Source organism: Globicephala melas, chromosome 15 (assembly GCF_963455315.2).
Source record: "Globicephala melas chromosome 15, mGloMel1.2, whole genome shotgun sequence".
Taxonomy (NCBI): domain Eukaryota; kingdom Metazoa; phylum Chordata; class Mammalia; order Artiodactyla; family Delphinidae; genus Globicephala; species Globicephala melas.
Window position 1 is genome coordinate 84,880,231 of NC_083328.1, and position 26,512 is coordinate 84,906,742.

The 26,512-nt window shown below is 52.6% G+C and overlaps 1 protein-coding gene across 4 annotated transcripts in view; it reads left to right on the forward strand.

Annotated features, from left to right (window-relative positions):
* The window catches only part of CDH4 (cadherin 4), a 548,956-nt gene that overhangs the window by 401,541 nt on the left and 120,903 nt on the right, over positions 1-26,512 (forward strand). For 3 of the 4 annotated variants that reach the window (XM_060284119.1, XM_060284122.1, XM_060284121.1), the window contains 2 exons: positions 10,401-10,505; positions 16,549-16,722. In XM_060284119.1, coding sequence (XP_060140102.1) covers positions 10,401-10,505; positions 16,549-16,722 — 279 coding nt within the window. The remainder of the gene's footprint in view (positions 1-10,400; positions 10,506-16,548; positions 16,723-26,512) is intronic. The other variant, XM_060284120.1, reaches the window with a different exon arrangement.

A 26,512-nucleotide genomic window follows, 5' to 3' on the forward strand; every position in this document is an offset into this window, starting at 1 on the left:
GTCAACACAGAATAAAGAGTAAACATCACATGATCATCTGAATACTGACTGTTAAATTTAACTTCATTCAGGATGAAAATATTCAACAAGTTAGGAAAAGAAGAGACCATTCTTAATCTCACAAAGCGTGTCCACAGCAAACATTCAGTCTACAGTCGGAATATTCGAAGCCTTCCTTGACATCAGAAATAGGACAAGGACACTCTTACATTACACGCCAGAGCTTCAAGCCAGTGAGGTGAGGCAAGAAAAAGAAATAGGAATAAATAGAACTAGCGTTATGTGTAGCTTATATAATTGTGAATGGAGAAAATCCGAAATAATCTGTAGATAAGTAACTGGAATTAATGAATGATGTTAGTTTAGCAAAGGCGCTGGATATAAAGCAATTGCACCTCTACGGACCAGGAGTAAATAGTTAGAAAATAAAATCTGAACCAGATACCAATTACAATAGCATGAAAAATTATAGTTAGGGCTTCCCTGGTGGCGCAGTGGTTGACAGTCCGCCTGCCGATGCAGGGGACGCAGGTTCGTGCCTTGGTCCGGGAAGATCCCACATGCCGCGGAGTGGCTGGGCCCGTGAGCCATGGCCGCTGAGCCTGCGCGTCCGGAGCCTGTGCTCCGCAACGGGAGAGGCCACAACAGTGAGAGGCCTGCGTACCGCAAAAAAAAAAAAAAATTATAAACCTAACAAAAAATTTTCAAGACCCTTACATATTACTGAGAACATTTAAAGAAGATCTTTAAAAATAGAGGGATGTGCCCTGCTCATAACATAAGAGACTCAAAGTTGTGAGGGTGTCAGTTCTACCCAAAGGTTTCCATAGATTCAACACAATCCCAACAAAAATCCCAGCATGTTTTTTCTTTGCTTGTCTATAGAAGGGTTAAGAGCTGACTTTAAATTTTTAAATAGAAATACAAGGGGCCAAGAATAACCTAGAAGCACACAAAGATGCGAGGACCTGGTGTTTCAGACATCAAGACTACAAGTAAAGCACACCGCTACTGGCGTGTGGGGCCCAACGTGGGCCGCCCTGTGCACTGCGGGGTGTTCAGCAGCATCCCCGACCCCCACCCGCTAGATGCCAGCAGCGCCCCAGCAACCCCGCTTGCACCCAAAGCTGTCTCCAGTCATTGCCAAATGCTCCCCAGGGGCAAAACCGCCCCATCGGAGAACCACTGAACTACAGTAATTAAATGGTGTCGTTTGAGAGCAAAACAAGTGGAACAGAATAGCAAGCCCAGAAAAAATACTTAATGTTTTAAAAAATCGTCTTCATGGAGGTTTAACTTTTATTCACCACAGTTCACCCACTTCACATACACGACTGGATGAACCTTGTCAGATGCACACGGCGCCGACACTTGATTTGAGTGGCACCAGATGGCAAAGGCCAGAAAGCTTCAGCCCACAGGTCGCGTCTGACCTGCCACCTGCCTTTTGATGGCCTGAAAGCTAAGAATGGTTTCTGTATTTTTAAATGGTTGTATAAGTGCCTGTATTAATATCCTCGACTTTGCTTCTTGGCCTACAAAGCCTAAAATATTTAACTCTCTGACCCTTTAACAAAAAGCCTGCTAGGCCCTGCTTAGAATAGTGGGTAAGGACTATCTCTTCAATACGTGATGCTGGGCCAGTCGGGTACCCTTAAGGGGAAAACGTGAAGTGACTCTGTACCACACTCCACACCCCAGGTCAGTTCCAGGTGGACTGTAAGTCTAAGTGTTCAAGACAAACCAAATGGAAGAGACTATAGGGAGTGATGTGTGGGGAAAGCTTCCTTATACACAACCCACGAAGCACGGGGTATCCAGGGCAGGTCGATGACTGGACCTGGTTACAAATAAGAATGTACTCATCAGAGCCCATACTTAAGAAAGTGAAAGGATAAGCCAGAGCTGGAGAGAGGATATTTGTGACCCTTAATGTCTGACAAAGGAGGCACGTCCAGAATATATAAAGAGAGCCTCAAATCACTACAGAAAGACAGATAACCTAATGACAGAAGAAAAAAGAACACAGGCTGTCCCCCAAAGACAAGAGCCCGTGTGTGGATCAGCAGGGCAAGGCAGATTAAAGGCGAAAATCCACCAGGATGGCTAACCTTAGAAAGACTGGAGGTACCAAGTACTGGTGAGAAGGTGCAGAACCTGGAGTTACCACGTGCTCTCCATGGGCGTGCACAATGGTGCAGCCTCTCTAGCAACAACGGGCGTTTTCATTGGAAGCTGAATATACGTTTGCCTGGTTGAAAGGAAAACCATTCCTCTTCTCACACTTCTGACACCAAAGGGGTAGGTTTTCCACCCCAGCCAGTTCTCTGACTTTCCGTGGACACCAACTGGGTGTTCTCTAATTTCATTCAGTTCTGACACTCGCAGCCCGGAGTCAGCGCAGACCCCGCACGCTCAGGGTTCAGTCCCAAAAGCCCACCCCCCTTCGGGCGTCAGTTACAAGTGGTGGGTCTCCAGGTTACTCGCTTCCGCCCGGCTCGGTTCCCACGACCCCCACCTCAGTTCAGTAATTTGCTACGATGGGTTACGGAACTCGGGGCAACACTCACTTACTATCCCTGGTTTACCATGAAGGATATTATGAAGGAACCAGAGGAGCATCAGATGAAGAGTTACTTAGGGCGAAGTCTGGAAGGACCTCAAGTGCAGGCGCTTCTATCCCTGTGGCGAGGGGGTGCACCACCCTCCTGGCACGTGGACGTGTTCACCAACCTCGAAGCTCTCCACACCCCAGAGTTTAGGGATTGTTATGGGGGTTTCGTCACGTAGGCGTGATCGATTAACTCGACCTCCAGCCCCTCCCCTCTCCCCAGAGGATGGGGTGTGGGTCTGAGAGCTCCAAGCTTCTAATCATGGCTTTAGGCTTTCTGGTGGCCAGCCCCCTCCAGGAGCCCACCCAGAGTCACCTCACTAGAACAAAAGATGCTCTCTTGCCCAGGAAATTCCTAGGGGCCTAGGAGCTCTGGGTAAAATACTTCTGTCAGCCCATCACTGCAGGGATTGGTTTTGAGAGCTCTGTGTCGGGAATAGAGGGCAAAGGGCAAATGTGCATTTTGTATCGCGCTGCTGGTTTTAGGCACAAGCCCAACGGAAGTGTGCACACATCCGTGCCGTCAGCTCTGCACCAGAATTCGATAAACCTGAAAGGGACCCAAACGCTCATCCTCATTGCGTTGGATAAGTACCTGGTGGTGGATTCATACAGGGAATTGCTATATAGCAGCACAAATGAACAAAGCAGCAGGATGGGTAAATCTCCCAGACACGTATCGAGGGAAAGAGGGCGGGCACCCAGGCAGGAAAGTGCAGACTGTGAGTCCAGACGTGGACAGCTCAGAGTGCGTGTACAGCCACGCAGGGGACCGCTGTGGGAGGCGAGAGGAGGTGGCCCTGGTGGGGGCCTGAGGGACGTGAGGGGTCCTGGGGGCAGGTGTTCATTCTGTGATCATTAGTGTGTCTGTTCACTGACGTTTCAAGCACTTTCCTGCATGTTGTTTATAATTCACAATTTTCAAACATTTTTTAATGCATGCAGAGGGCTTCCTGGCTGGGTTTGGAAAGGTGGGGTGTTCAACAAGAACGTCGCCAGCGGGAGTTCTGTTAGCAGAAGTTTCTAGAAACACAAGGGCCTCCTTCAAAGGAGCCATTTGCAGTGTTAAAAGTCCCGAGAAGCTTTTAGCAAAAGGAGCCTTGAAGCCAATCCCTGGAGGAGGGCGCGAGGGGACCCCCTAATTTCCCGGTTCCATAAATTCCACCTCTCCCGTGTCGAGGTCCTGTCAAGCGCAGTCTCCCTTGTCCGTTATTCCAGCGACTGTGGAGCCAGCAAAACTGACAGCTTTCCAGTTAGGTGAACCATAAAAATTTGGCAACTTCTCCCCTTTTCCTTTCCTTTCTTAGCAACAATTTAAAGGCGGTCTTTTTGCGGGGAATACAAGCAGGGCTGGAATCTGGAAGAACTTTTTTGTGTGCAGTCTGGCAGGAAAGCTGACAGCAATTCAATTAGAAAATTTAATTAAGTCACGCATTTCCCACGGGAATCGCCCCCGAGGAATGAGCGCAGTATTCCAGCCCAACAGTAAATACCGAAGATAAAGTTCCTCGCGCCGTTGTCATCTGACTGGCGGCGGTAGCGCCGCGGTAGCGCTTGGAATTGTCGATGGGACCTGTGGGTATAGTTTGCAAGAAAGAAACTGTTGTTTATGAAACTAATATTGGGTCTTAGAGTGTGTCAGCATCTATGAAAGATAAACTCAGCTGAGCGTTACCCAGCAGCCGGACCAGGCCCAGACGCTGAAGCGCCTTCTTTCCTTGGGGTCTTGGCCTCCACGGGTGGATGGGCTGAACTTTGCCCCCCAGAGTTCCTGTGTTGAAGTCCAAACCCACAGAACCTCAGAATGGGACTGGGTTTTCAGATGTGGTTAGTTCAGGTGAGGTCCCTAGGGCAGACGGACCCTAATCCAACATGACAAGTGAACTTATTAAGAGGGGAATTTGGACGCAGACACGCTCACGGACAGAACTTCGTGTGCAGATGAAGACAGGGATCGAGGTGCTGCTTCTACGAGCCGAGGAACCCGGAAGACTGCCGGCAGCCACCAGAATCTAGGAGAGGGGCTGGGCCAGATCTGCTTGGCCCTCGGGAGGGACAGCCCCGCCACGCCTGCGTCTTGGCCTGTGGCCTCCAGAACTGAGACATGAACGTCCACTGTGGAAGCGCCCCAGTCTGTGGTGCTTTGATTCGGTGACACCAGGACACTCAGTCACCAGGGGTGTGGCCAGTGCCTTCCAGCTGAGGTGGACGCCCAACCCTGGGGCTGTGCCGACAGACCCAAGGCAGCCTCCCAAAGGTGGGATGTGAGTCCGGAGCCGGGCATCCAACCCAGTGTTCCTGATGCCTCAAGTCCTCTCCTCGCCTCTGCTTGGGTCTCCAGGACCGGCAAGGACAAGTCTTGCCAAGACCCCGATTCTTTAAGCCCCTGGGGTCCATCACCCCCATCCCCACAGTCTGCCCCCTGCGAGTGGGCAGAGCCCATCTTGGTATCATGGATGCCCAGGTGGGTTACAAGACAATGGAATGGAGAGGGCCTGGTTGAGAAGCAATTCCTGCAACCCCCTGGAGGTGCAGCCCCTAAGGAAAGTCTGGCCCATGAGCGACCCTGCATCCCAGCATCACCCGCTTTCCATGAGCGCCAGAGGGCTAGTGCCCGCGCCTGAACCCCTACACTGCCGACTCGGGGTTTTAACCAAAGGGGGCGCGTGGCGCTTTCCACGCCAGGCGTCACCTTGGGAAGGCACCTGAAGGTCATTAGGTGGAGCTGAGTGACAGAGTGCACACCTTCAGAAAGGAGCAAGACGGTCCTTTTATGCTTTTCCAAAAGACGGCCTCAATGTGACTGAGGAACAGCAACTCCCAGAAAACAGACAACGGTGTGGTCAGCGAGCTTGCAGACAGCCGTCTACGCGCCTCTTTTCCCCCGGAGGGTGGCAGCTGCGTTAGTGATGATGAGCTCCTCGCTCCTGCAAGTTCAGATGGTGCTGCCGACGCAGGCCTGCTTCAGGCGCGGGCTTGACTGCCTGGGGGATGGCGGGAGAAACAGGTGTTTCCTTCTCCACGGCAGAGACCGTACAACTGCCGGGAAGGAGGCTGGTCCCTGTCCAGAGTCTGCGGTCATGACCACAGCCCGGCGGCCCGCCCCGGCGACAGGCGATCAGTAGTAGATCTCAGCGGATGCGCAGAGCTCCCCAGAAGACTGCAGCGTTTAACTCTGCCAGCGTGAAGGCGTGAGTGATTTCTAATTGCTGGAAGGTGCGTTTTCTGCAGTTGTGGAGAGCCACCCTGGGGTCCACAGGTGGAGGAGGTCCAGCTCGGTCTATGTTTCAGGCTGCAGACGGCCTTGAGCGAGTGTCGGGGTCAACCTTTCATTTTGCAGAGGAAAGGTGCCCAGGGTCCCACAGCCCAGGGAGAAAAGCATCACGGTCATTGGTCACTTTCCTTGGCCTGTCCCAGGGGGTGGCGGGGAGCGGTGTTGCAGCCTGGGCACCGTCTCACGGAGATTTGAGGGGGACGAGGGAATGAAGATGACGGGTGGCTCACTGACTCCCACGGCTCGGGGGAGCAAAGGGCACGAGAAAGAGGGGCCACTACCAGGCAGGGAAGCCTCGGACACGCAGGCCAGGGGAGAGGAATGGACCGCACGATCCTGCCCTGTCTCGTTCCTGTGGGCCAAGGAGCGAGAGCCCGAGGGGGCAAGTGAGCGGCGGGCGTGCTCGAAGGACTCTGAGCCCCGTGAGTCAGAAAGATCCCAAGTCGCTCCCTTGGTCACTGGGTGAGTGAAGACGGTTTGCATGTCCCCGCCGGACACTTGGTAATGTTCTGAGATGCAAACGGCATCACCGGGAATGGTCCCACGAGGGCGGCGACAGGCCTGACCACTGAGCAGCAGCCACGGGGTGGGGTGGCTGGCGAGGGGCTGGGCCGGGAGAGGGTAGAGGCTGCGCTGTGTCCTGGGGGTCAGGAGGGTGACATCTGAGTCGAGACCCGAGATGAGAGAAGCCATCTTTCCCACAGAGGGAGCATCGCAAGCGGGGGCAGGTGGCCGGGCAGGTCCCTGGCCAGGCGGCCCTTGGTCAGGCTCTGAGTCTATTTTAGGGTGTGTCAGGACCCCAGGGAGGGCTGAAAGCGGGTGGGAGGGTGGCTCCTTCTGCTGCAGCCCCGGGTCGGCCAGCACAGCACTCAGCCTGCTTCCTGCTTGTCTCTGCAGGGCTGGTTTGCTAAGTGGGAGGGAGGCCCCCAGGGGCCGGCCCAGCTCCGTCTCCCACCCCGTGGGGTCCATCACCCCTCAGCGCTGTGCTCTGGCCACTGTCCCCTCCCTGCCCTGGGAGGTCCCGCCACCCAGTACCCCTGCCTGGATCCTAGAATCTCCCCTCTCTCAGCTTCTCCTTTTCCTGAAACAAAACAAAAGCCTCAGAGAGCACGAGGCCATGCCCACCCCACCAGATCCACCACTTTGCCCCCATGTCCCTATGGGGGTGATGTCACGTCACTTCTGCAGGACCTGTCCCGCCCCCAGCAGTGCTCTCCTGCAGCAAAGCGAGCACTGTGATGTGAGTACAAAAAGGAGAGGAGAGAGACCCTCCCTCACTGCCTGTCACACGCTAACCTTCCTCCTGACCAAAGCCTTCCAGGACCACCCACACCAACAAAACTGACCATTTTTCTCACTAATTGACACCAATATGAGTGATGCCACTCGGTCCCGCTGCAAACAACTCCAGGAAAAAGTCATACATTCTGGCCTAACTTGCTAGTTTAATTTTTTTTTTTTTACTGTGATTGTATTTTTTTTCTGTAAACTACAGAGTAATTTCATTTACTTTGTTCCTAGCAAAACATAATTTTCTGGATTCTCCAGAGCCAGTTACCAGCCAGGGTACTCGCAGGAGATGCCTGGAGACAGCTTGGCTTGTGTCAGCGGGAGGAGTTGGGGGCAGGCGGAACTGCTCGGGCGCTGGGGGTCCTTGCCGTGTGGGGTGGGGAGGGGGGCGAGGATGGCCGAGCAGCCTGGCCGGGCTCGTGGAGGTGACACACACACACACACACACACACACACACACACCACACACACACACCACACACACACACACGGTGGGGCAGACTTGTCTGAACATTCGGGCATCCCGCCAACTTCCTTACCATGGCCCGTAAAGCAAACATGTCCTCCGCTGTGCTCCCATCCATTACACCTGCATCCTGCCTGCTCCCTGGGCTGCACGGATGGGCGCATTGTCTTGTGTCTTCATTTCTGGGTGGACACAAGGCTGAAGAGGGCAAGGGGTGTGCTCTGAGCGTCTGTTAAAAGAAGTGTGGCTTTGACACTACTGAAGTACGTGAAGCCTTCCCTCGGGATGATGGTGACGGATGCAAGTTGCCTAAAGAGCTGCGTCTCAGCTGTTCCCCCCGGGCTGCTCCCACCCTGAGTCCCTGGCCCATCTGCCTAGGACACGGGGGCACTGGGCGCCAGGGTCGCAAAGCACAGGCAGCATCTCCCCTCCATGTCAGGGCGCCCCCGTCCAAGCCGAGGAGCAGGGCGGGGCCGAGGGAGTAGCCTGAGTTCCGAACCCAGCCCCGTGAGCCTGGGCCAGTCCCCAGACCTCTGCCCAGGTGTGAGTGAGCACCGTGCCAGCCCCTGCCTTCCTGGGCTGTCACGGGCGTGAGTGAGCAGGCGGGAGGGGGCTGGGTTCGGAACTCCCTGCCCCCTGCCCCGCACACAGCAAGCAGCGTGTACAGGAGTGTTTGCTTAAGACTGTCCTTCCAAATATAGATGCACAAGAAATAATCATGCTATTTCATTCAGGAAAACTTTCTTTGTATGATTTCTACGGGAATTTTCAAAACAATCTCCCCTTCTTAGACGAGATCGCAAGTAAGAAATACCGTAGTGCTTTACGGGGCATAGATACGGCATTTTTCTTCCCTATAGGGTCGTGGATGTAAAAAAAAAATCCACTAAGTGCCTTTTCAGAACCAAACTCATGCAAATGTTTGTTTAGAATGGCTCCCATGCTCTGTTTGTTACAGAACGGAGATATCTTTCTGTTGTTTTATTTTGTGTTTGTTAAATACCGTTTTAGTCTGTCGGTCCTTAGCTACCATGGAAACCAGGCAGAAGGCTGCAGACAGAACCCTAGTTAAATGTTTTAAATATACATGCTTGCAGGCAAACAAAAAGTACCATTTTTCAAATGTATATTGAAAGGGAAGCGAAGGGAGAGAAATGGACAATCTGTATAGATTTTGGTGCCTCTTTTTTTTTTTAATGAAATCTAATTATCCTTAGTGAAAATCAGTACTGGGTTTGACATTTGGGAGAGTTGAGGAGTGGAAGGATGCTATTTCCCTTATTGAAGCATGTTTAACCCAAAACTCTAAGGAAGCAATGAAAACAGGAAGGCTGGGGAATCAGAGACAGGGGAGAGGGTCGTAAACAACACTGACATTTGGGGAATGAATCTCGTCTACCCTTGTTCCAGCATAAGCAGTGTTAGTCTACAATGCAGACGTGGCATGTCATTCCCCAAGTGTTCCATTTTGAGTACAGACCCATGAAATTCGTAACCCAGGGGCCCCAGGCCCTACATTGGTCGTGTTTCCGTGGCTGGGACGAGCCACCTCCTTCCCCAACATCGGGGCCACCGAGAGGGTCAGGTGAGACTCTGTGAGTGGGTCTTGGTCACTCTGCATGGAAGAAGGTGCAGGAGCCTACAGGGCTGGACGCTGGACGCTGGTTGAAAGGAAAGGGGTCCCGGGTGGATGCCCCGGTGTTGCTTCGTGCGGGGAGACACGCGGGCTGGTTGACCTTCGTGGCGAAAGAGAAGCAGCCCGGCCTCATCAGGGCTCCATCCTGAGGGCCTCCCCTGCCTGCATCTCGCGGGAAGCTCAGTGCAGGTGCAGGTCCCAGACCCCTGTCCCTGAGCTGCGCACCCACTGCCCAGAGAGGGGCTGGATGCACTGCTCCTCGGCACATGGCCCAGTCTGGAGACCAGAGAGCAGGGAAGAACAGGGAAGTTAAAAACCACAATTCCCTCCAGCCTGCCCATCCCCTGCCTCCGCATTCAGGGTCCACGCGCTGCCAGTCAGGGAAAGAAGATCACACAGGGCACCTTCCCGAGAAGGCACTGCCCTGGGTAAGGAAAGCCCATGATTCCATCGCAGGGGGGGCCGGAAAGCTGACCCCAGGCCCCTTGATCGAGAAGGTGTCCTCGTGGACGCTGGCGGTCAGCTCGCCTGGTTGGCACATCCCACGGGGAGCTAACTTGAAAGTGTCCCCATAAATGTAGCTTTTGTTGAATTGGTGGACTTGTGTTCATGCTATTTTCTCAAAAGTGGGGGGAGTTTACAGTGCTGAGGCAGGGCGGCATGGGACCCAACAGCTGTGTGGGAGGGCCCATGGGGGGTCAGGCTGTCATCTGTGACCCCATCTTCGAAGGTCAGGGCTGCCAGGCGCTCCTTAGAAACGCACTGGGATCTGGGACTGTTGAAGCCGTTTTCATATCCACGTCACCTCTTGAGGGCAGTGGCTTCTGCTGGGCCATCTTCTGGAGAACAGTGGAGCTCGTCGCACTCTGCAGAAGTGGCCGGGCGTCCGTGGGGTTCTGTGTATGGGGTGAGGATAGGGGTGTGTCCAGGGCTTGGGCCAGAGGGGTGGCTTTGGTGGTGGTGAGTGCAGGGCGCACGCGCAGGACCATGCTTTTGCTCCCGGCTCTTCAGAAGTGGCAGTTGGGTTTTTGGACTCTTTGTATCTTGTTCAGACTTGCCCCAACTGCGCCGTGGGTGCAGTTCTTTTCAGTCCCTTATAGTCTCTTTGTATCTGTTGCTCAAGGAGACGTCTATCCAGGTGCAAGCCCTGCAGCAGAGGGTCCCGGGTCCCAGGTCCCTGCCTGTCTCGCAGTGGGACCCGTCACCTACACTCCCGTCACCAGGAGAGGTGAGCAGTACATATCGCTTATTCGCTGCTAAGCAGCTGTCACCCTCCTCAAACCATGATGGCTGGGAAGGGACTTGCTGCCTTGAAGACAGTCTGCATTGTTTATATTCCCTGCTCAGCGCCGCTTCTGAGTGTTTCGTGAGTCACCTATTTGCTTATACTTGGCTCTTCATAAGTCTGTGTTCCTACCAGGCGAGTGGTTGGGTGATAGAAAAAGATGACAGATTGTAACTTCCTGCATGTAGATTGGAGGAGGTGCATATGACTGTCGTCCTCCCCTGACACTTTCCTCTCTCTTTTTTTTTCCTTTTTGAAAAAAAGAAAAAAAAAAAGAGGCGATAATTTAAAACCTGCCCCAGGTCGGTTTTACATTATTCATCTTTCACTTGTGAACGATGATGGAAAGGAAGTGACCCAGCTTCTTCCTAATGTCGGGGAGTCCCTGAAGACCTCACCTAGAAGCCACACTTGATTACTCTCATAGTCAGACACACAGAGCGACGCTCCTTACAAGGAGAGCAGGCCCCGGGCAGGCACAGGGCTGCTGGGAGCTTAAGAAAATAAGATAATATGCCCGGTGAGGAGATAAAAAACAAAAGCCACCTTGGGAAGGCGGGTGTGCGGGTCACTGCTGGGCTCCAGGTTTGGGCTGGTGCCAGGAGAAGGTGGAAAATGATGACTTTGCGGGAGGATGGCAGTCGTGCAGCTTGCCTGTGAATCCGGGGCCTCGGCCTTCCCGTGAGAGTGGAAGACGGTCCTTGTCTCCATTCCTCCCCTTTTCTCTTGAGTTCACTGAGCTGTGTTCCTGAGCATGGGGGTTTTGTCACTTTGTCCCTGGAGAGAAGATGCCTATGCCTGAGGCTGTTCCTGAAAACCTGCCGAGAGAGAAGCGCGAAGCCCAGAGACGAGGTGACCTAGAAGGGTCTTAGACCCCCGTCCTGGCCTTCCCAGACCCCCACGTGCTCTAGACAGAGCGGGTGTGCACACCCCTCGAGGGGGACCAGCCCAAGCAACCGCACAGGCACGGGGTGGCGTTTCGTCTTTGCAAAGTGCGAGTCCGCTGGGGCAGTGACTCCGTAGCTCACCTGTATCACTCAGGAGCGAGACCACGGAACCCCCCCAGGTTGTGACGTGAAGAAGCTACGCTCCAGAAAGTACCCCAGCCTCCTGCCCACGCCCCAGCTGCCCCCAAAGCGCAGAGCTTGTCCAACTCCGGGGCGGGAAACGGAGGCCCAGAGGCAGGATAAGACTCATCCCGGGCCCCAGGCCTGGCGCTCGGAGCCCAGCCTGGGGAGGCTCCTCCCCTAGTAAGTCACCATTTCAGAGCATCGTCAGCGGAACGATCCGCTGCTAAGCCCGATGGATGAAGGCTCAGTGGGAGAGGCCATCTGAGATGAGAAATGCTTTGTAAATAACAGCTGATAAGGAGCAGACGGATTTAGGGCCTCACAAATGAGCGCCTGGCCTCTGCGTGATCTGTACCCGGGAGCCACGGCCCCTGCCCTTCCTCTGCCCCTTTTGGGAAAGGCCCGCTGCCGGCGGAACAGGGCAGACGCGTGTCCTGAGCGGTCCTGGCCCCTCAAGACGCCCCTGTAAAAGCCCGTCTGCCGCCCCTTCCTGGGATCAGGGCTCCGAGGGGTCCCCAGGGGCCGCCACCCCCGCTGCACACCGTGCCCCGCTCAGCCGCTGCTTGTCGAGCACCAGCTCCTCCCTGGGGTGGGCTGGGCTGAGTCCCATCAGAGGACCAGGCGATCCCTCAGCGCTCGCCATCCTGCGAACCTGCAGGGAGCAGCTTGCTGGCTCCAAGGCCAGCGCGGCCGTCAGGACCCCCTCCGACCCCCACCAGTTACAAGACCTCTGACTTGGGCTGAACTGTGTGTAAGGAACAGCCTGTTGGGGCCGGGCTGTTGGTTCTGAGAAAATTGTGACGCATTACATACACAGAGAGAGAAACAACACACACACACACACACGTGTACACACGTGCATGTGTATATGAGACATAGCACAGAGGCACATGCACATGCGTGTGTGCATGTGTGTCTGTATGTGTCTGGCCTGTACATACATGCGTGTGCCTATGTAGGAGAACGTGCACACGTGTATCAGGAGCATAGAGGCCACATTCACGTTATCACCCAACACCCGCCATCATTGGCTCAGAAACACGGGTGACCAGGGCGCAGTGGGGAAATCGGCAGCTGTCGTCTGTTCGGAAACACCTTCGAGAGCGGCCAGAAACATGATTTACCATTAGTATGATTACGCGTCGGGGTTTGCGTGCCGCACTCTGAACGGCCCGAGGTCCGCGCGGGTCCCGAAGCGCGTGCGCGCCTCATCAGGTGACGGGTCATTGTCGTCATCGGCGTTCCTCCCCCGGAGAAGTGGGTGTGTCTTCCCAGCTGAAGCTAGTGCAGGTCTGGCATTGATCTTCGCCAGATTTTGTTATTACACTTGTCTCACAGCTTTAAAATAGTAGCCAATATGTGCAATTTATTTAAAAAACACTAGGGAAATTAACGCCATGCAAGCTCAGCCTAAGCAAATGAAGACAAAGCAGGTTTTTAAAAGGAGAACGGCTCGATGAAAACCGTGACAATTCCGAGTCTAGAATGAAGAGGCTCGGTGAGCTTCTGCAGGTGCCCAAGCATCAGCGGGCGAGGCAGACCTGCATTCTCTGTGCCGCACGTGGGAGACATGGCGGAGCCGGGACGGCCAGGCTCCACCTCCCAGAGGCCGTGCTTGTGGCCGGGACCCCTGCCCCAGCACCCCACACACGCACGCAGACGCGCTCAGAGCAAACACCAAGCGGGTCCCCTCTGCTGAGGCAAGTGCCTGTGCCGGGTGACCCTCGTTTCCTGTGAGGCCGGGAGCCCCCGCAAGGTCATGCGTCTGTGGAGCGTGGCAGTCCCCTGGAGGGCTCACTGAGCACACGCGGCAGGCGTCAGCGCAGAGGTGGGGAGTCCAGGTGGGAATCTCACACTTGGCATTTCTAACCTGGAAGCTGACGCCGCGGGAACTCAGAAATGCCTCTGCTGGTCCGAGGTTTTTCACTGACGTCCTTGGGCCTCTCCGATGGGAATGTCCATGTCTGCCCAGCCCACTGCACACTGACATGAGGACCCGTAGAGCGGATGGGGCCCCATGAAGAAACCCCAGAAGTGAGGGGGGCACACAGATCCTGCCTCTGCCTAAAGAGCTTTGTGACCTTCAGAAGTTACTTGGCCTCTCTGAGCCGCCCAGTCGCCTCCCTGGTAGAGGGGGGATGACCTTACTGTAGCCTTGGCAGCAGGGAAGATGCAGGCAGAGACGGTTCAGAACGCTCAGTGCCCACAAGGCGTTGGCTGCCCCTGACACGTGGAGAGCAGTTGTCTGCATCCTGGCTGCAAGGGGGCAGGGTGTGGCCAGGACCATCCTGAACACTGTTCTGTGATGCTCATCAAGGAGTCTAGAGATGACCCCACCCCTGTCATCGTGAGAGATGCAGGGTTGGTGACAAGGCAGCATCTGTTAGTTTGACTTGAATAGGTGTTGAGAGAATGTCATGTTTCCGTAGAAATCAAGGCCACTGGGGATGCACACACCTCGCGTGGATTCTTCTCATGAAGGATGGGAAGCGACCTAGGGAAGCCTTTCGGTTTTTAATTGCTGCAGACTCTTAAGTGCAGGAGCTCAACACGAAAGACAGCAGGACCCCTTTTCCCTGGTGGGGAAAGTCCCAGAGGGGGGTCTCTGGAGTGTGGCTTGTCCAGATGGGTTTTTCCATTGATGTAGCATCAGGTTTTGGCGTTCAGGACTGATCTGTTTTTTTGGTTTTTTTAATTAGTTTTGTCGACGTGTGTCTAACTTATTCTATGCAGCTTTTTTGCAAGAGGGAGTGGGGAAGGTTCAACGGGCAATGGCAAGACCAACAGGTTCTCACTGGGTGGGAGCTCAGCTGGAGGGTGGGGACCCCGCCGTGATTGGAGAGGGGCCACCGCCTAGGGCCTCCAGCCAGCTCTGTCCTCTCTGGCTTGGGCTGTCCTGGTCCAGGGTCTGTCTCTGCCACGTGAGCTCTCATATGCTCCTGGCTCTGAGACTCGAGTGAAATGAACATCAACCATGAGAACGGTGCGGAGGCGGCCACACGGGGCACCTTGAAAATAAACATGGAGGCGATATAGGTGCAGATGTCTTGTGTATACGTGAGTCCTGTTAGCTCTTCTAATTATACAATTTCATGTACATTATAACATTCAGAAATACAGAAAGGTAAAAGGAATAAATTAAAATAAAAACTCACTGGTGACCAGAGAAAACCAGAGTTTACATTTCTATGTATTTCCTTCCAATCTTTTTTCTATCCTTTTAAAAAACATGGGGACTTATGCTGCCTGTATACTTTGGTGCCATTTCTCCACTTCCTATCAGTGTATGGAATTTCTTCATATCTTCAAAGAGTAACTTCTTTTTTTCTTAATACATCTTTATGGAGTATAATTGCTTCACAATGCTGTGTTAGTTTCCGCTGTACAACAAAGTAAATCAGCCATATGCATACATATATCCCCATATCCCCTCCCTCCTGAGCCTCCCTCCCACCTTCCCTATCCCACCTCTCTAGGCCGTCGCAAAGCACCGAGCTGCTCTTGTGCTATGCGGCTGCTTCCCAGTAGCTATTTTACAGTTGGTAGTGGATATGTGTGATGCTACTCTCGCTTCGCCCCAGCTTCCCCTTGCCCTGCCCCGTGTCCTCAAGTCCATTCTCTATGTCTTCATCTTTATTCCTGCCCTGCCACTAGGTTCATCAGTACCATTTTTTTTTTTTTTTTTTAGATTCCATATAGATGCGTTAGCATACGGTATTTATTTTTCTCTTTCTGACTTACAAAGAGTAACTTCTAATGACACGTAGTATCCCAAAATATGAACGTAGTGTAATGCATTTAAATATTATTTACCACCATCAGACTTCCAGAATTTTTTCCTGGTATTTTTACTATTTCACATATACATAATGTTATTATAAAGACAGCTACAATGAACATCTTTATTTGGCGGGTTTGTCCACATGCAGTTCCGCTGGGACAGACTTCCAGCTATGGAGTTATGGGGTCAAAAGCGAGGACCATTTTTGAGGCTTCTGATAGCTGTTGGCAGAATGCTGCTCCCAGCAGTGAGGAGCCCCATTGACTTCAGAGCAGCCGACATTCAGTCCCGCCGGTTCCCGCCAGGCATGGGCTCTTATCAGTCTAATTTCCATAGCAACCCTCTGAGTTCAGTGCTGTTATTACCAAGCCCGTTTTATAAAAGAAGTAGCTGGAGCTGAGAGAGATTAAGGGCACTTGCCCCGTGTCACATGAATCTTTGGATGCAGGTAAACATAAGACACCAGGTCTGTTTAACGCCAAATCCCACAACCTCAACCATCACCCTCTGCTGACTCACTCACGACACGCTCCTCAGGGGGGAGGATTCATTTTGTTTACTCTTGTCAGTTTGATGGGTGAGGAGGATCTATTGCTTTAATTTGCATTGTTTGATGACTGGACATTTTTCATGAGTTTATTGATCCTTTATATTTACTTTGCTGTTAATTATCTATTTGTGTCTTTTTCCTGTTATAATGAAGTTCCAATTTTTTCTTATTGATTTGTAGGAACTCTTTATATAGTCAGGCTCTTAGCTGTTTGTCAGATTTGTTGTAACTTCATCAATTGCTTTTAGGGTATGTTTTCATAAACAAGGGTTTTAAGTTAAAATGTATGAATATTATCCTTTGTAATTTTTTTCCATCGTTTTGGGCCCTGATGTACTGGTTAAAGAGTCAGCTATATTTTCTTCTTTGTTTATGGTTTCTTAACCCCCATTTAATCTGTAGTCCATTTCTTTGTAGAGATGAGGGTCTTGCTAGATTTTTTTCCCTAACACGTCCCCACTTTTCCCAACACCATCCAATCTTTCCCTGGATCTAGGATAGTACAAATTCTAACAGATGCCTTTTCCTCTGCAACACCTAACCAGGCTTCTTTTCCTCTTCTCTCCCTTCCAAATAATGCTGCAGAAAGGAAAGAAGAGTGCACCCCTGGACCCTGTCCAGCCGCCAAATGACACACTGTTGCCGTGGCCACAGCATCAGAGCTCCAATGGTCTGAGGCGGCAGAAACGGGACTGGGTCATCCCGCCCATCAACGTGCCAGAAAACTCCCGCGGGCCCTTCCCGCAGCAGCTGGTGAGGGTAAGTGGAGACGCTCCTGCCGGTGGGGAAGCTCTCGGCTTTAGCCCCTGCCTGTCCTGGGATCTCGCGAATCAAGTCTGATGGGCTTGTTCCTGGAGCCTGGGACCGGCTCTGCACTGGGTGTCTAAGGTCAAGATTTTGCCTTTTCAGTAATGAGATAAGTAATACACAGAACAGAAAAGTCAGAAGGGCAGTTGCATCCTCCAGGGTGGACGGGCCTGCTTGCATTGGGTCCTCTCTCTCCGGTTACTGTCCAGTGACTGTTCTGGTGCGTGGAAGGAGATGGGATGGAGACTTGGGTCATGGCCTTTGACCTCTGACACCTTCCTTTGGTCTGCATGTTCACACTTCTTCCCGATTATGGCTAAGATATTGAATGGAGAATGATGGCTTGTCCACGCTGACCATGATCTTGGTGAAAAGTCAGAGGTGCTGAGACTGAGCCTGAGGTGCCGGGGGGGGGCAGTTCTGTGTCCCTTCCCTTAGGGTCACCTGCTCCCAGCAGCCACCACGAGGTTGCTTTTCCTGAAGGACTGAAGGACTCATTTTACAAATCTGTTTTTCAATGATCAAGGCCACCAACTAGCGTCATCTCCTTCCCTTTGAAGGAAGATTGCAGCCCAATCTGAACAACAGTTTGATAAAATGGTGGTGAGAACCCCGTTAGATAATCCCATCCGTGGCCAGCGCCTCTCCCCACCTGTGGAGCTGGGGCCCCTCGAGTGTTATTAGGGCGTCGGCTTCATTCCTTGGCCTGATTAGTCTGTTTTGTTTCCTGTTCTTTTTGATGCAGAAAGCTGGGGGGTGGGTATTAAAATGCAGAGCTGAAGCAGCAGACCTCGCAGGGCCATCCAGGTCAGTCACCCCACCATACACACCACAGCCACGGAGCCGTGTCGTGACTATCGCCCTGCCTTCACCACATGTGACGCTGTGACTTAGTTTGGTCTTTGTTCCTGTTTCTGGCCAGAACTCGTAAAACCCGTGCAATTTCCTAAATGATAAGAGTGAAAAAGATGTCTGCAGACATCCACAGCAAACCCCTTCTAGCACACCTGAGCTCATGTGCATGAGGGGACTTTGGGGAAGTCCCAGGGGAACCTAAGGCCGGGGCGGGTACCAACCCTGTGACTGCAGGGCTGGGACCTTCACGTTCCCCTTCCCCCCCAGCCACTCACCCCAGGAGGGAAGAGGGGCTGGATGCTGAATCAGTCACCAGTGACCCATGATTTAATCAGTCGTGCCTACGTAACGAAGTCTCCATAAAACCCCAAAAGGACAGGGTTCAGAGAGCTTCCGGGGGGTGAACACATGGAGATTCAGTGAGGATGGCTCTCAGGGAGGGCGTGAAGTCTCCGGGAACCTTCCCACACCTCGTCCTACGCCTCTTCCCTCTGACTGTTCCCGAGTTCGTACCCTTTACAATAAACCAATAATCTAGCGAGTGCACTGGTTTTCCGAGTTCTGTGAGCTGCTCTAGCAAGTTAATCGAACCCAAGGAGGGGGGTGTTGGAACCTCAGAGTTACAGCCAATCGGTCAGAAGCTCAGGTGACAACCTGGACTTGGCAATTGACGTCTGAAGTGGGAGCATCTCGGGGGACTGAGCCCTTAACCTGTGGGATGGACGCCCTCTCCGGGTAGATGGTGTCAGAGTTGAGTTAAATGGTAGCACCCCCAGCTGGTGTCACAGAGAATTGCTGGATGTGGTGACACCTCTGGTGTCAGAAGTGCTGTGTGTGGCAGTCGTGGAAAAAAGGAGGAGCAGGAGGGTGTGTCTAGCTCAGCATATCACCGAACACAAGTGTGTGTGCCTGTCGCATGGGGGAGGCCAAACAGACCGAAATGTTGGAGTTTGGAGCAGAGAAGTGTTTACTGCAGGGCCAAGCAAGGAGAATGGGTGGTTCGTGCTCGAAAACTTCAAACTCCCTGATTTGAAGGGAGTTTCTCTTGGGGGAGAAGTTTTTATAGGCAAAACTTGGGGTGAGGGCTGCAGGGTGTGTGACTTTCTTCTGACTGGTTGCTGGTGAGGTAGCAGGACGGGGCTCTAGGAATCTCGTGCTCAGCCTGGAGCTGCCGTCCTCCACCTGCGTGGGGTCCTCAGTTCCTGCAGAAGAACTGAAGATGCAGTTACGTACACTCCTTGAGCAGGAACCAGGATCCTGCTTTGATCTCTGCACTGTAGTGTGATTGTTCTCCCTTTGTTTTTCCGCATTCCCTTACTTCCCTGGTTAGCAAGTGTTTGAATCTGCTCTTTGGTATTCAGGCAGGTCTAGGAGACTGAAGCCTTTTTCCTGCAAGTAAGAAACAGGGGACACGGAAAGGCTTTTGTGACCAGGAGGGCCCCATAGGGCCCTGCTGAGTTTCAGTCACACAGAGCCACCCTCCTGCCTCAGTCCCCTGGGATGGGAGTTCACTTCCAGAGCCATCACGCGCCCTTGAGAGGCCTGCCTGGGAGGGCGGGATCACAGCGAAACGGAGGTGAGGACTGGAGGGAGGCGCTCAAGCATCGACCCCCCCAGCCCGGGCGCAGTTTCCCAGACTGAGCGTCCTCTGGGCACATGGGCCAGGCCCAGGGCACAGCCCACGCCAACGGGGGTGCTGGTGACGGCTCTGGGGCCCCCGCCAGCCTCGAGGCCTTTGCCGCGTTGGACTGCCACTTGCCATTTACTTGAGATTTTCTCTAGTAGCTCATTTTCAGTATAAATACATTTATTCCAAAAGGAGGCTTTATTGGCTCACAATTGGAAAGCTGGAGGTATCTCTGCATAAAGCAGAGGAAACATAGCTCTGGGGCGGGAGGGGGCGGGGGGGGGGGGGGACATGCAAGTGTTGACGTGTCTGAGATACACCGGAGCCAGAAGCTTCCTCTGAAGTGTCGCCAGGATTGAAAGCAAACTGGACAGGGAGCCAGGTTTTCATTGTGTGAGCCAGTTTTGTTGAAGGCCTTGGGCTGTGCTCCCCAAAGGTCATCTCTAGTAGAAATCTGTCCATCTAACTCAGGGATTGGCAAACTTTTTCTTTTTTTTTTTTTTAACATCTTTATTGGAGTGTAATTGCTTTACAATGGTGTGTTAGTTTCTGCTTTATAACAAAGTGAATCAGCTATACATATACATATGTTCCCATATCTCTTCCCTCTTGCGTCTCCCTCCCTCCCACCCTCCCTATCCCACCCCTCCAGGCGGTCACAAAGCACCGAGCTGATCTCCCTGTGCTATGCGGCTGCTTCCCACTAGCTATCTACCTTACATTTGGTTGTGTATATATGTCCACTCTCTCACTTCCTCCCAGCTTCCCCTTCCCCCTCCGCGTGTCCTCAAGCCCATTCTCTGCGTCTGCGTCTGTTTTCCTCAGAGCCCTTGGCAAGCGTCTTCTGTGAAGGACCAGGTAGTGAATGTTCTAGGCTTTGTGAGCCCTGCCGACTGGCCTCTGTTGAAACTATCCTGCTCTGCCTTTGTAGCGTGAAGGCGGCCCTCGGCAATATGTAGACCAACGGGCGTGGCTGGGTTCCGATAAAACTTTATTTACAAAAGCAGGCAGTGGGCCCGATTTGACCCGCAAGCCAGATCCACCTCATTTCCCAAACTCCGGAACGTCTGGCCGAGTCATCCTCACCAATACTCAACGCTTGGCGGGAACCTTCTAGTGACGGGTGAGTCTGTAATGAGCCCCGAGGGGGCGTTTGCTCACTCACACCCTCACACACGTGCGTTTGGCAGGCATCTTGCCGCCACTGGGATATTCTGTCGTCCTGGCTCTCAGAGCTTTCTCAGAGTTGATGATATGGGTACCAACACGAGGAATTTCCCTCCTCTGTGCCCAGTCGTACCCAGGCCTGTGAAAGGTCCCAAAAGGGAAGAAGGCCACTGTGGGCAGAGCCCTTGTCCTGCAGGGGTTCCCAAGATCTGCTGGGTCGTCTGTCATCTGCTGGACAGTGGAGGAAAGACACCCGTGTGCTTCCAGCCTGACCACTGCCGGCAGCCCAGAGGCAGAGAGGTCGGGTCTGGCAGTAGGAGAGGGGAGAGCCGGCTTCCCCGAGCAGCAGGCACTCGCGCCCCGCGGGCCTGTGGCTGTGTTGAGGGGGCACAGTCTTCTCACGAGGCCACAGTGACGTCTGTGTGCCCTGATGGGGGACGTGCACCGCTCTGAAGCAGGGAAATGAGCCCCCTCCCCAGTGAACGTAAACCTTGCAAAATCCGGCAGGAAAGCAGCGACGGCGGGAGCTCTCGGGCCCCTGCACACGCAGGCTCCTGGGGACTCTCCTTGCTGGTGATGTTTCTACGCTGGAGCTGTGGGGACAGGAGGTCCGGGCGTGGTGTCTGGCGTGCGATGAGCAGAGCTGCGTGCTCCACGGACTCACTGAGGGGCAGCCTCTCCTGTCTTCTAGTCGGCAGTGTTGCTGTGGTTTGGAGAGACCGCGTCCTCTGCTGCTCGGACCCCCCGATGTGTCCGCAGCCCCTGGAGGGAGGCTACCTCCAGGTGGATGTCAGCTCCAACGCGGACTGCAGGGAGGGCTGACGCTCTGACGGGCATTCCCACAATTTCAGAAACCGAACAGAACAGAGGTTTATTTCTTGCTCCTGGGAAGGTCATTTGGGGGCTGTCATGCGGGGCGCCAGAGGGAGGAGCGCAGGGTCGGCTGGGCCTGGACGTGGGAAACACCATTCCCGCCTGAATTCCATTGGCCAAGTTGCAGAGGACCCCGGGGAACGCGGCCCAGCTCTGTGCCCAGGAGGAGGGGTACGTGTGGGAAATGGCTGCGTGCTGCCCCAGTGGGTTTCCCCAGAGGAGAAAGTGTGCGTCCTTTCGGCTCGAAGGGCCCCGCAGCGCCAAGGAAGGGGGTGGTCTAGGTGAGCGATCAGACCTGGCTCACCTGCCCTTCTCCAAGCCTGGTCTGTCTTTACCACACTGTCCCGCTGTGCTTCCGCCGTAGCACTCAGTACGGTCTGACGTCATGCCCTGCTATTTATTCACCCAAGGACAGGCCTCCTGAAGGCAGGGGCCCTGCCTGCATCTCTGTACTGTAAACGGCAGGCACTGCGCGTGTTGACTGAATGAACAAATGAGTGAGGGAGGGAGTGATGGCAGCAATCCCGATGGCGAGCCGTCCCGGGCACCCATGGGCTCACACAGCATGCTGGCCGTGGCATGTGGCATTTGTGGGGGGGTCCTGGCACTGCTTCCCCTGGCGTCGGCCTCCAAGCTGAGCTGATCCTCATGCGGAGGATCATGCGGAGATGGTACCTCCAGCAAATGGAAAATGGAATCTCTGTTACAGTTTCTGTAAAAGATTGGTTTTTCCAATGGATTCCGAGTCATTACGGGAGAACTCAGCCCAGAAACTCATGCAGGCAGATGCACACACGCGTGCGCACACAGCCCCCCCACTTCCACGTGGGCGCACACTCGTGTGCTCAGCGTCTGCCCCCGCACCCTCCCTCGCTCCTTCTCCCCGCTTTCTCCCTTAAACTCTTACGGAGCACAGGCGAGGGTTTGGGGTGCTTTTCTACCCCACTGTGTCTGCAGGAGGTCGATGAGTTTCCTGTCAGTGGTTTGTTTTTTTTGGGGGGGGGGTGCTGCCCCGAAAGACGCCCAAATCACAGCAGCGTGACTGCAGCTTGATGGGAGTGGGAAGCTGAGTGTGGAGCTCTGGAGGCTCAGCTGGGATCAGCTGCAATTCTGCACTCACTACGGCGTTTCCTTCTGATAAGATGTTAAATGAAAAAGCGGGAGGGAGAGCAGCCGGCAGAATGTTCTTCCCAAAGAGACCTGTGTTACTTACAGGCGTTTTCCTTGGAAAGAGTATCTTGTCTCTTTGTGAGCCTTCGCTGGGCCATGCAGGGAGACCCTCGCTGAGCATTCGCTCGCCCCGCCGAGGGGGCCCTGGGCAGGGCGAGGCAGCTATTGCTGGCAGGGCTGCCGGGAGCCGTGACGCCCCGGGCGAGGCCGGTACGCACTCCCGGTGCCACGCCCACCAGACTCCCGGTGCCACGCCCACCAGAATTAGAGCGCACTCTCAGTGAAGTGGTGAGTGAGGAGGTGCAGCCGCTTCCCGGAGATAGCGCTCAGAAGATCCAGGCTGTCCTCTCAGAAGGGAGGAGGAACCAATTCACAGTCGCTAAGCTGATCCCCTGGGAAGCTGGGTAGAGGCTTTTCATTATGGCGGGGGGGGGGGAATCATGGGGAATGGCAGGAGGGGACATCCAGCAAAGATTAACAAGAGACCTTCCCACTCCCAAATTCCAGCCCTGGGCTCTGGACAGAACAGTCTGGGGTCATCCATGGGTGTCAGGCGCCGCGCAGTCACTGGGGGACTCAGAAGGGAGAGAACGCAGAGCCCTTTTGTGGCCTCAAGAGCCACCAGGCATCAGCTTTCTGCCCGTCATCCAGAACTTGGTCCCTTCCCTGCCTCGGTTAGGATTCCTTCACATGTCGACTAGAGGAGGGTTTTAAAAAGACACTTGCTTTTCTAGCATGGATGTTAGGTTTGACTTCCAGCAGGATTTAGAATGAGAATCAAATCAAACTTTTAGAAAGAGGATGCATCTCTTAGCTGAGTCTAATAAAAATTCAGAATCTGTTAACTTGAGAGGCTGTCCAGGGCGACCGTAGGAATCCGCTGTAGGTGACGAGGCAGAAGGTAATGCTCTTGGGACACAAATCCTTTAATTTTGGAAGTTGACATTTTACCAGACAAGAAGTCATGCAGACCCATCCTCGGGGTCCCTGCCAGAGAGTCTGGCAAGGGAGCTCTAAATAGAAGACTCTGGAAGGAAGTCCTTGCATAATTGCTTAGCATGAAAGATGGCCTCTTGGAAAAGGCAAGCAGGAGGCCGTTTCTAGAGCAGGGAGCTCGGCTGCAGGTGGTTTGGAAAGGGTCGTGAAAGTCAGCCCCTCACGTCTGACAATCCAAATGATCTTGAACCAACTGAAGTCAAAAGTTTTCTTCACATTTTCTCGACAATTTCGTTCCTGTTTTGTGCACGTGCACCGCGTAGCCTCACATCCAGCCACAAGTATTTATCGACCTTTTGTGTAAATGGAGGAGGATCTGGGTTTGGGGGACTAGAGCTCAGGAGCTAGTTTTGTGATGAAATGTGCCCTGGGCTGGGGTCTGCGTTATGAGACGTGTGACAGGGAGATGGTGAGTGAGCCCGTATCTGGCCGGGTAGACTCTCGGTGAGTGTTCATCAGATGTGTAAGTACATGTGAGGGAGCTGGCTGGCGTTTAACTCAGTGTTAGCCTGCAAAATGTTTGCTGGGTGACCTGTCAGTGTAATTGCCACTGAGTCCACCTAGGAGCCTATGTTCTGGCACTCTGAAGGTGTCCATCCATGAATGAACAACTGACGTGGTCATTATGCACCTTCTCGTGGAAGAAGGTGACCTTTCAAAGCACGACGTGTGTGTGTTGTTCCCCTTCCATCATTTCCCCTCTGTCCCCAGGAGAAAACCTAACCCTGGAGCACATCACACGGGGCCCCACGATCTGACTCTGCCCCTTGGTGCACCAAACTCCAGCCATGCTGGGCTACTTGTAGCTTCCGGTCCTGATCACACCCTTGGTTACCTGGAGTCCTGTGTTTTCCCCCTGTACCTGACACCCCCCAACCTGGCTACTTCCTGCCTCCTTTAAGAATGCCCCACTTCTCAGGACCAACACGGGTCCTCCCCATTGCCTGCCATTGTGGTAGAGTTTTTGACGCTGTTTTTTCCGTGATTATAGGTCTATCTCCCCAACACGGGTCCTCCCCATTGCCTGCCATTGTGGTAGAGTTTTTGATGCTGTTTTTTCAGTGATTATAGGTCTATCTCCCCAGTAAATGTAAAGGGCCTTGAGGGATAGTTCACCTGTCAGGCACAGCAGCAGGGACAGAGTAGATGTCATTAAGTACTTATTGAGTGAATGAATGATACAGCCATCATGCCCACCTCTACTAGTCAGCCTTTCACGATCATTATGAAGATGGTTAGGTTAGATAAACAATCCTTGAAAATACTGAAATTGGAAGTTCTGTTTCTGGTAATGGTGGAGTAGTTTATATCAGACTAACACTCCTCAAATAACAATTATAAACTCTAGGGGAAATTCTTTGTTAAAAACTATTTGAAGTTACTTGAGAGTGATGAATAGTAGGCAGAAACTGTAGGGGACTCCACCCGTGAAAAGAAAACAGCACTGGGTGAGACCTGTGTTTATATGGCTTTCCCTTTGAAAGCACCCCCCAGTCCATCCTTGCCTCAAAGTATGGCTAGATCTCACGAAGAAACCCAGTCTTACTGGCCAGAGGAGTTGGAAGATGGGGTTTAGAACTGACAAAGCAGCTGGAATGTGAGGGGATAAATCCTATAAAATATGTAGCCACAGATGGAGACTCCCAGATACACTTATAAGCTCTGTCCAGCTCCTTGGCTACCCCTTAAACTGTGCACGCACAAGGAGAACTCCAGAGAACCCAGAGAAAAGCAACAGCTAGAAGATTGAGAGCGCAGAGAAGAGACTTCAGCTGCTGCCTACGGCAAGGTAAACAGAGTTAAATTTCAGTCCAACCAGGTTAACAGCCTCCAGAGAAAGACAACAGAACCAGATTCTCTGTATAATATCATCTACAATGATTACAATGATCAGTATCCAAACAAAAATTACAAGACATGCAAAAAAAAAACAAAAACGAAAAAGGAAAACGTGACCCATAATTAGGCAAAAACCGCTCATAGAATCTAACCCTGAGGTCACCCAGATACTGGAATTAGCAGCAAGGCTTTTAAAATATCTCTTAGAAATAGGGTCAAGGACTTAAAGGAAAATATTGTCAGAATGAATGAATACATCGAGAGTCAGAGCAGGAGAATGGAAACTCTAAAAATATAACCAAATGGACGTGGTAAACCTGAAGAGTATAATGTCTCTAATGAAAAACGCACTGGATGGGCTTACAAATAGATTGTAGAAGGCAGAAGAAAGGTCAGTCAATCGATAAAAATTATCTAGCCTGAAGAATGGCAGGGGAGAGGATTGAAACACACAGAGTTTCAATGGGACGAAATTAAGTGGCCTAACGTGTGTAACTGGAGTCCCAAAAGGAGAGGAGAGATAATAAGATAGGGAAAAGGGTTGAAATTTCCCCAAATTTAATGGAGAAACAAACTTATATATCCAAGAAATTCAGTGAATCTCAAGTAGGATAAATACAAACAAAGCCATACCTTGATTATAGTCAAACTGCTGAAATTCTAAAACTAGAGAGAAAACCTTGAAAGCAGAGGAGAAATGCAGCACAAACAAAGGACCACAGTGGGAACAAGGGCTGGCCTCTCTTTAGAAGTGATAGAGGTCTCTGGGCAATGACATTTTCAAATTGCTGAATGAAAAGAAACCATCAACCAAGAATTCTGTATCCAGAAAAAAAAAAATCCCTCAGAATTGAAGGTGAAATAAAGGCATTTCTGATCAACAAACTTAAGGAACTCATGAGCAGCAGGCCCACATTAAGTAGTAAAGGATATCCTTTTGGCTGAAAAGAAATGACACCAGTTGGAAATTCAGATCTACAGGAAGGGATGGAGAACACCGGAAAAGATAAATGTGTGGGTTAACATAAAAGACTGTATTTTTTTTTCTCTTGACTCATTTAAAATACAGCTGACCATTTAAAGCAAAAGTATAGCACCGTCTTGTGGGGTTTATAAGCCTTGCTTGTTGCGGGGGGATTGTCCGATGCACACTGCAGTGTAACTGGGACGTGCCCCTCTGGCTGTACACCTCCCCCGGGTGCCCGAGGGCCCTCC